General features: G+C 37.8%; 1 protein-coding gene across 3 annotated transcripts; it reads left to right on the plus strand.

Annotated features, from left to right (window-relative positions):
- Window positions 1–299: 299 nt before the first annotated feature.
- LOC148380750 (polypyrimidine tract-binding protein 2-like) lies at window positions 300–8,540 on the plus strand. 3 transcript variants are annotated; one of them, XM_088363477.1, is made up of 14 exons: window positions 300–431; window positions 1,631–1,658; window positions 2,721–2,781; window positions 2,893–3,065; window positions 3,158–3,298; window positions 3,383–3,538; window positions 3,644–3,754; window positions 3,835–4,042; window positions 4,356–4,471; window positions 5,770–5,803; window positions 6,317–6,409; window positions 6,901–7,117; window positions 7,271–7,348; window positions 7,427–8,540. In XM_088363477.1, exons 1-14 carry the CDS (start codon window positions 424–426, stop codon window positions 7,554–7,556), a joined length of 1,554 nt encoding a protein of 517 aa, XP_088219603.1. In that variant the 5' UTR covers window positions 300–423; the 3' UTR covers window positions 7,557–8,540. The 3 variants fall into 3 exon arrangements, with proteins under 3 accessions (XP_088219603.1, XP_088219604.1, XP_088219601.1); XM_088363478.1 differs by having other exon boundaries at window positions 3,835–4,030; XM_088363475.1 differs by lacking the exons at window positions 300–431; window positions 1,631–1,658; window positions 2,721–2,781; window positions 2,893–3,065; window positions 3,158–3,298 and having other exon boundaries at window positions 3,363–3,538; window positions 3,835–4,030.
- The last annotated feature ends 384 nt before the right edge of the window (window positions 8,541–8,924 follow it).

Raw genomic sequence — 8,924 nt, forward strand, 5'->3', positions numbered from 1 at the left:
TGATTTATTCAGACCCTCTTGATAAAAACAACAATGCTAATGATTTTTTTTTCTGGTATTTTGGGGACTTGGCTTTATATTGCAGTCTTGCATAGGCAGAAGTGACACATTCAATATGGCGGACAAGCCGACGTGTCATGGCAGAGACCAAAAACTGTAAACTGTACTGGATTGACCAGTCAAATTTAGATAATTTGCTAAAATTGACATTTAAATCACCGCTGTAGTTTTAATAGGATTTTATGAGCATTATTATTTTAATTGTGCACTCAAAATCTTCGTGCATTTTCGTCAATTTCCGCTTCACTTCGTCATAAGGTGAACTAAACACCGCCTCCATTTTCTCGTGTGTATGTTTTTGCACCGTTGATGTAAGCTGGAAGGTACAACAGGACCGAACGCAGAGACACTATATAATCAGAAATGGACGGGTAATTGTTTTGTTATTTTCGAACTGAATGCATTGATTGTGCAAATGCGTTTTGCATTGGGTTGAGTTTGTTATTTCAGCGTTAACTGGTTTCCATAGCCACGCGCAACCTGCCATACTGGGAACGTGCCTCTCATTATAAGCTTTGTTTTCTATATTTATTTCAATTATGCTTGCACGCCGGAGGGACATTGAATGCAGTCGAATAATTTAGTAACCACGAGCCAGCTTCTATTTGAATGAAAGGAACGTTCTATTGGTCACCCTTTGTGTTTCGCCTGCAACGTTTGCACACCTCGCAGTGGCTGAGTGGCTGCCTACTCACTTTGATGAGAAACTCTTTTACTTCATTATCTAATATCATTGAAGCGTGCATGCGTGCCTTAATAGCCTGGAACTATGATTAATCTTAAAGTGAAATGTTGTCAAGTGGAAATCTATTAATAAACAAACTTCACTGCACGGAAACAGTCATGAAAAAACATGTTTTGGTTTTAGAAGGTGTAAATATGAAGTATACTATATATATATATATATATATATATATTTATATATATATTTATATATATTTATATATATATATATTTATATATATATATATATATATATATATATATATATATATATTTATATATATAATATATTTATATATAAATAAATATATATAAATAATATATTATATAAATAATATATTTATATAATATATTTATATATAAATTGAAAATATGTAGCTGTTATTCTCATTAAAACCTTTTAAGTTACTTAAGTTTCATTTGCATATGAGTTACTCAATTAGTAAGTGCTGCACGATTTGCATTGTGAATAAAATGATCAAGGCCAATAATGATCGCAAAACACACCCATGTATTCCATCCCTAAACAAAACAAAGCCAAAGCCATAAATATTGGGACAATGACACAATTGTCACGTGTTTGGCTGTAAACATATCACCACAAAATGTGCTTTACTTGCAGACTTTCAGCTTTAATTTAGATTAAAAACAAATCAGGTGAACACAACAGTTGCACAAACTATTATTCCACGTCTCCCACTTAAATACACCCTTGACATTTTTGTATTATAATTTATATTTATGTACTGTTTTATATCTTTGCATTCCACAATATATTGAATAAACAACACTTTGCTCCAAAGTTTTCACATTCTTTTGACCTAATAAGCAATTATTTATCTTTCAGCATCAGCGATGTTGCAGTTGGAGTGAAGGTAAGTTTGCTTTTTAATCTTTAATATTTTTTTTTTTCAAAATATCTACCCGCTGTGACACCTTTTGCGAGATACGCATCTACTTTCATTAGTTTTTATTAAAACAAAATACAAGCAATTCATAAACCTTTGCCAGCCAATGTTTGGCAGCAGATAAAAAAAAATAAAACGGCAGTGGTGCAGAGTTTGTCTCGGGCTTATCGCACACAAATCAATCCACACATCACTCACATCAATAACAAAGGGATCATTCTGGCGCCATGATGTGACGTGCAAGTCGGTCACATTCGTCAGAGTGGGCACAGACGGAACAAATAAATCTAGTCATATTTTCTGACGGTTTAGCTGGTTTGGGTTTTGAATCACACATCATGATTGAGTATAGAAATTCCAGACCATCACTCTATCACCAGAATGGCTTGATGTTCTTTTTATCAAATGCCCTGTTATTTTTTATTTTGGGCTCACACCTTTCAAAAAGATTATTTCTCCAAATGTCTTGCGGATTTTCACAATGATCCTTGGCAAGTGTGAGATGAGCCTTTGAATTTTTTTTTTTTTGTCAGCTGTGGTTTTTGCCTTGGGACCTCTTTTTTGCTTTCCAACTTCATTTCTGCTCTTCTTTCTATCTTTTCCTAAGTCATCATGATTTCAATCCAATGCATTAAAGTCCTTGGAGGTGACTAAAAGTGTTTCTTTTTAGACAGCCAACTTCTGTACTTGCTCAGTTAAAAAAAAAAAAAAAAGATTCTGGTGATAGATAGTCCTTGAATCAAATCCACATATTGAAGGCAAAATACAAAGTGGAAAGGATATTTTTGTTTCCTATGCAAGTCAGACATATTTGTTTTATTAGTGTGGTCACTGCAGCAGTTTGTAAGAAAGCACAAAGAATAATCAAAAGAAGTTTTTTGTCAAAGGAGAAAAGTTTATTTTTTTTATAGAAACATGTAGGCGTTCAAAGCTATGGTGTAGTTTGCAGCCTCCTCCTCTTTTGAGTCTCCTCCACCTACACATGTCTTTAATCAATCTGTGCTAAAAAACATGTCTTTTTTTTTGCAGAGAGGATCAGATGAGCTGAGTATGTACAACAGTCCCAACAATGGCATGAGCAGTATGAGTGGTGAGTTTTTCCCCTCCGCCATTTTGTTCTGTCACACCAGCGAATGATGCAAGTTAGATAAGACGATTAGACTGACCCACAGAATATTATATTTTTATTTTTTTTTATTAGATGGGAGTTCCAGTGGCAGTGATAGTAAAAAGCTGAGGGTAGAGGAAGCACCACCGTCTCGCGTGCTTCACATCAGGAAGTTGCCCAACGAAGCCTCGGAGACTGAAATCATTGCTCTTGGCTTACCTTTTGGAAAAGTCACCAATATCCTTACCCTTAAGGGAAAGAACCAAGTGAGTGAAAAAAATGGCAAAAATCACACATCGCAATATAATTTTTTTTAAAAATGTATATATTTTTTTCATTTCATAATCTTCCCTTCCAGGCTTTTTTGGAGATGGGCACTGAAGATGCTGCCATCACCATGGTTAACTACTACACTACCGTCAATCCTCACATCCGCAACGTCCCTGTCTTTATTCAATACTCAAATCACAAGGAGCTGAAAACCGATGCCGGCAATCAGGTTTGTGGCGTCTGAGTTATACATTTTGGACAAATGCTCTTGTCACTCTACATAGGAAATAAATTGTTTGACCTCTTTTTGCAGCGGACCCAGGCGGTGCTGCAGGCGGTTTCGGCAGTTCAGTCTGGTGCGTCCCCTGCCTCAGATGTCCAGGAAATACTTGCCACCGCCTCTAGTCCAGTTCTGCGGATCATCATCGACAATATGTTCTACCCTGTAACATTGGATGTTCTACAACAGGTATTGCTTTCATTGTGGAATGTAGCTCTTTTTTTAAATAGCAAGTCTCAGACTTGCAATATCTATTTGTTGTAATTAGAAATGTACGGTTATTTTTTTTCTCAGATTTTTTCCAAGTTTGGTACCGTCATGAAGATAATCACATTTACTAAGAACAACCAGTTCCAAGCCCTTCTGCAGTTCAGCGAACCTGTCAACGCCCAGCAGGCTAAGCTGGTAAGAAATGAGACCTTCAGCTTCCTCTTGTCAAAATACAAATATTTTGTGTGGACCACATGTCTACTTTGCTCTGTTAGGCACTTGATGGTCAGAATATCTACAATGCGTGCTGCACACTGCGGATTGACTTCTCCAAGCTTGTCAACTTAAATGTCAAATATAACAATGATAAGAGTCGTGATTACACACGACCAGAGCTGCCAGCTGGTGATGGCCAACCCACCATGGATCCTGCCGTAGCTGCAGCTCTCAGCAAAGACAACTCCCTCCTTGGTAAGATTCCAGGTAGATACAACTTTTCTCTTTATTCCTCCCTTCTATGTCTATGAGACATCTATATAGTAGAAATGAAATTACTAGTCTTTTGTTTTTTTGGATCATTGAGCTGACTACTTGTATGAAGGACCAAAATTGTAAAAAATAAAAAGAAAAATTGTAATGAATTAATAATAAATAGCAAAATAAATACAAAAATATACAAATACAATATATTTAATATTTTATCTTTATTTCTACTTTTATTTGAGCAGTTTTGGTCCTCCATAGACTCGATGCCATCCTTGATTATGAATTTTTTTTTTCCCAAACTTCCTGTCAGGAGCCCTGAACCCACTCAGTGCAGCAGCGGTGGCTGCTGCTGCTGCAGGAAGGGTGGCGCTAGCTGGACAGACAGGGTCCAGTGGGGTGCTCTTGGTCAGCAATCTGAATGAAGAGGTCAGTAACACACATCACCTCCTCGAAGAACCATCCACATATTAACACCGCTACCGTTTTACCCATCACCCCACCGTGCAGTTTATCGGTTAATCCTAACTACGAGTGTTGCCATTTCCAGCCACATTGCTTTCAGCTAATTCAATTCCACGTATTACAATTTTTTATCTTGGATAGCGTAGGATAAAGGATTGTTTGTTGCGAATATATTGGAGAAATTGACTCAGTGTAATTGTTGCAGTTGTTTTCAAACTCCAACGAGAAGGGTTGAGTTTGCCAGAGGCAGCAATACACTCGCATTTATTTACTACCCACCGAGTGCAGACGATAAAGAGATAAGATTTGCAGACATATTAAGAAAACAGTACAGTGAACCTGCACTCAATTACTTCCCTCACTAAAAGGCGTTTTACCTCACCTTTATGTTCCGTTGGATTAAATAAAAAAAGGCCCGATCTCATGGCCATCAGCTTGTCATCTCTGCGTATGTGTCATTCGAAGTCTCGAACAGTATCATGCTGAAGTTATGATACTGCGCTTCAGTGTTATTTGAGCCTCACGGGCTAAATTTAATGCCACCGTCTTGCTCACATGGCCTTCACATCAACTCTCGCATCTCACCGAATTTCAATTGCATGCTCACAAAGCAGATGTTGGCCCTTCTACTGTTTTTTGCACTAATGTTCTCCCTCACTGTGCAATTGTATCTTTACAGATTGCTGCATGTTGTTTTTTATCCCATGGTCATGGCTCTCTTGATTATTTATTTTTTTTCGACATGAATGTATTTTTTACCCTTTTGCTTCTCCCAGGGTGAAATACATTTATACATGGAAATGATTCCAATTATTGCTAAAAACATCGATCCAAGCCATGATGGCTGACCTGCATTCCAGTGTACTGACCTCTATATTTTTTGTCCCTCCCCTCACTTTTTTATTTTCCCCCCCAATTTGCATCCACCACCTTCCCTTTCCCCGCCATCCTTGTTCCCTTCTCCATGTAACCCCTCTTCCTTGCTTCACGTGTTGATCGGGGGGCCGTCTAACCCTTGAAATCAACCCCCCCCTCCCTCCCTCCCTGCACCATCTCCTCACCCTTCAAAACCTCTTCACGACTTTTCTCTCCTCCTCCATGACCACCATCTCCATCACTCTCCGGGGGGAGAACAAAAAACACCATTCCTTCTACCTACCTTCGTTCTGGATCGATCTGTCCATCTCTACCTCCGCTCCGCTCCGACTCTTCTACCTCTCTACCTGTCTCACGCTGCTTGTTGCTCTTCTCTCCCTCTAAAGATGGTTACGCCCCAAAGTCTGTTTACCCTCTTCGGTATGTTATCGTTGGCTCTTGCTCTCCTCTCTTTTCTGCTATCTATTTTTTTTTTCTTCCTATTTTCATCCTCTTTATATTTCTCATTACAATTGTTAGCCATTTTTAATATCAATATGAAGTGTTTTTTAGTATGTATTTGCGCCAGGTAGCTTGTTAATTAGCCTCAAAACAATTTTCCAGTTAATTGGTTTGGGTTAATGTTTATAATCACAATTTCACTATAGCAAACAATAATGCATGGTTAAGCAATATTATTTTTTTTTTGCATGTTTTTATTTCTTGCCATATGACCAACAGTAACCTAATAACCTATGTATTTAAAAGGCTGTTGTTTTCTCTTTTTAAATATTCTTACCGCACACCTCTCTCTGAAATCTTCCATCTGTGTGCTCCTCTCTTCTCTCTCCTTTGATTCTCGTCTAAGATATCCTTGTCTCTCCTGCTGGTTTTATTTTGGTTTTCTAATTACCTTCTTTGTGTCCACCTCCACTTGTCCTGGCTCTCGTGTAGGAGTCTACGGTGATGTCCAGAGGGTGAAAATTCTTTACAATAAGAAAGACAGCGCTCTCATTCAGATGTCCGATGCCAACCAGGCTCAGTTAGGTGAGTAGTTGTAAAAATGAAAATGCCATTTTGAAAACATTTCTAAGGTTGTACTCAAAATGAATAACCCTCAAAAGGTACGGTATAAAATTGGTTGAGCACGTTGAGCTGAAACTGGGAGGAGTTTCAAGTCAACCCACCCAATTAAACATTTTCGTAGATGCCACGTGTCATTCTTGTTCAGGAAACTTGTCTATCAATTGATTATGTGATAGACGATTTCAATATTTGAATATTCAAACTCTGTGTGTTGTGGTAAAGGCATTTACATCTGCCTGGTTGCACCACCGGTGGTTGTGCCGGGGAAAAAAAAAAATACATTTATGAAAACCAAATACAATTCCTGAATCTTCCAATAAGTGGATTTTTGTCATTTTCATTTATTTACTTTTGAGCTACGGTGGATGGATGGATCGATAAGGAGGGTCCTTCGTGGATCTCGAGGGGAAATCCTAGTTTGATTTGAATTGTTTTCCTCTACCCGTCTAAAGCCATGAGCCACTTGAATGGCCAAAAGATGTATGGGAAAATTATCAGGGCCACGCTATCCAAACACCAGACGGTGGCACTGCCTCGCGACGGCCTGGACGACCAGGGCCTGACCAAGGATTACGCGAACTCTTCCCTTCATCGCTTCAAGAAACCTGGATCCAAGAACTTTCAAAACATTTTTCCACCATCTGCCACTCTCCATCTCTCCAACATCCCGTAAGTGTCATTGTGAACATTTCTGTTTCTGTCATTTTTAGATGATCATATAGCCCATAACAACAAAATTGTAGTTTGTTTAGTTTAGATGTGTCGTTTATTTAAAATTTGGACAAATGTAGAGCTGGTGTCATGTCTTATCTTCATTTTCAGACAAGATGTCACAGAGGATGACCTCCGACTGCTCTTCTCAAACTCCGGAGGCACTGTGAAAGCATTTAAGTTTTTCCAGTACGTATTCATTTCCGACACCTTCGAGACGTGACAGGGTAAGGATGCTTCTCTTTACACTCGTTTCATATTTTCCAGGGATCGCAAAATGGCATTGATCCAGATGTCGACAGTAGAAGAATCTGTCCAAGCTTTGATTGACCTTCACAACTACAACATGGGATGTAATCAACACCTAAGAGTTTCTTTCTCAAAGTCCACCATTTAACACTTTGACCCCAAATAAAAAAAAAAAAAGCATTCACTCAATTGTCAGAAGCTATTTTTGGTTGAGGGAAACAACATGTTCATCCAAAATTGGGAATGTTGGAGCTATTTCCAAATCCTCTGGAAAATATTGACATTGATTGTTATTCCGTATGATAGTTTGATGTAGAGCAGCATTTATTTCTTAATGTAGACAAAAATATACACGTGCCTTATTTGATATCAGCTATCCAGAACATACACATTTATTAAGACCCCCCCCCCACATATACTTTTTATACTCATGGATTACTCTAAACTGTATTGAGTTAGACATGACAACTCTTTCGAGCACTGCCACCGCTCAGGTTGTTTGGTTTTTTCACTTTGGATTGTGGAGTTTCGGTTTCTGATATTTACTTTAACGGCAGTCCCCAGCCAACAAAGTACTGTGTTCTTCTCCTTCGATTTGTCCTTATTTTGGACTTTAATAGCATTCCTACTCTCCCCCTGCTTCTGTATTTTCAGTAATGACTTTTGGTGACAATGTGGCTTGCATATTTTATGGCTGGTTTTCAAACATTTGCTGTCTTTTCCATAGCAGTATGATATTGTCAATAATATTTTGTTTGAAGCAATGTATGGTTCCAAAACAGGTTACTTGAGACTTTTACTCAGTTGGACCAAAGTTTCCGTGCCTTAAGTATTCCTGTGATTTAAAAAAAAAAAAAAAAGTTTGCATTTGCAGAAAACTGTTCTCGGTTTTAAGCGTTCCTAAATTTCTCTTAATTATTCCCAAAATGACAATAACTAAAACTTATTTGAAATGAATATAAAAATGACGTAAAAATTATTATGCATACTTTCGGATTGTCTCAATTTGTAAGGGTCTTAATTCAAATGTGTTTTCCGATTGAAAAGTTATTTTCCAAGAATTTGAGTGCCGATTTGAGTCATCTTTTCTGCATTTCTTCTGTAGCATGCGAAATAAAACTTTTCTCAAATAGTTCTTCTTTCATCTCTGTCTCTCTTGTTCTCTGTCCTTCTCTTTTCACTTAAAAGTAATCAGTAGAAATGAAGCCAACTTCCATTTTGGAAGAACTGCAGTTGATAGTTATAAAAGTCTTTTTTTTTTTTTAACAGGGCTGGCAGTGAATGTTAGATTAGGAAGTTTCTGATACCATTAATTTCTTGGAGCATTTTTCTTAATGTTGTAACCTGCAAATGACAATCTAGTTAGCTGATGGACCTTGCGTATTAAAAAAAAAAAAAAAAAAAAAATTGCAACCTCTGCCAGTAGTCATTAAGGAAGTGCTGGCTGTACACTGATGTCCTCCCACTCTCCAAAAATGGCCATAGTGGCTAATGGTTGTCCATCCCCTTGTATGTT

Source organism: Syngnathus floridae, chromosome 20, assembly GCF_059516105.1.
Source record: "Syngnathus floridae isolate MCC-2025c chromosome 20, RoL_Sflo_1.0, whole genome shotgun sequence".
In the NCBI taxonomy this organism is placed as follows: Eukaryota; Metazoa; Chordata; class Actinopteri; order Syngnathiformes; family Syngnathidae; genus Syngnathus; species Syngnathus floridae.

Coding starts and splice junctions, on each gene's coding strand:
- LOC148380750 (XM_088363477.1), top strand. Junction 3,299..3,382: donor AAACCGATGCCGGCAATCAG/GTTTGTGGCGTC, acceptor CTCTTTTTGCAG/CGGACCCAGGCGGTGCTGCA. Junction 3,755..3,834: donor ACGCCCAGCAGGCTAAGCTG/GTAAGAAATGAG, acceptor TTGCTCTGTTAG/GCACTTGATGGTCAGAATAT.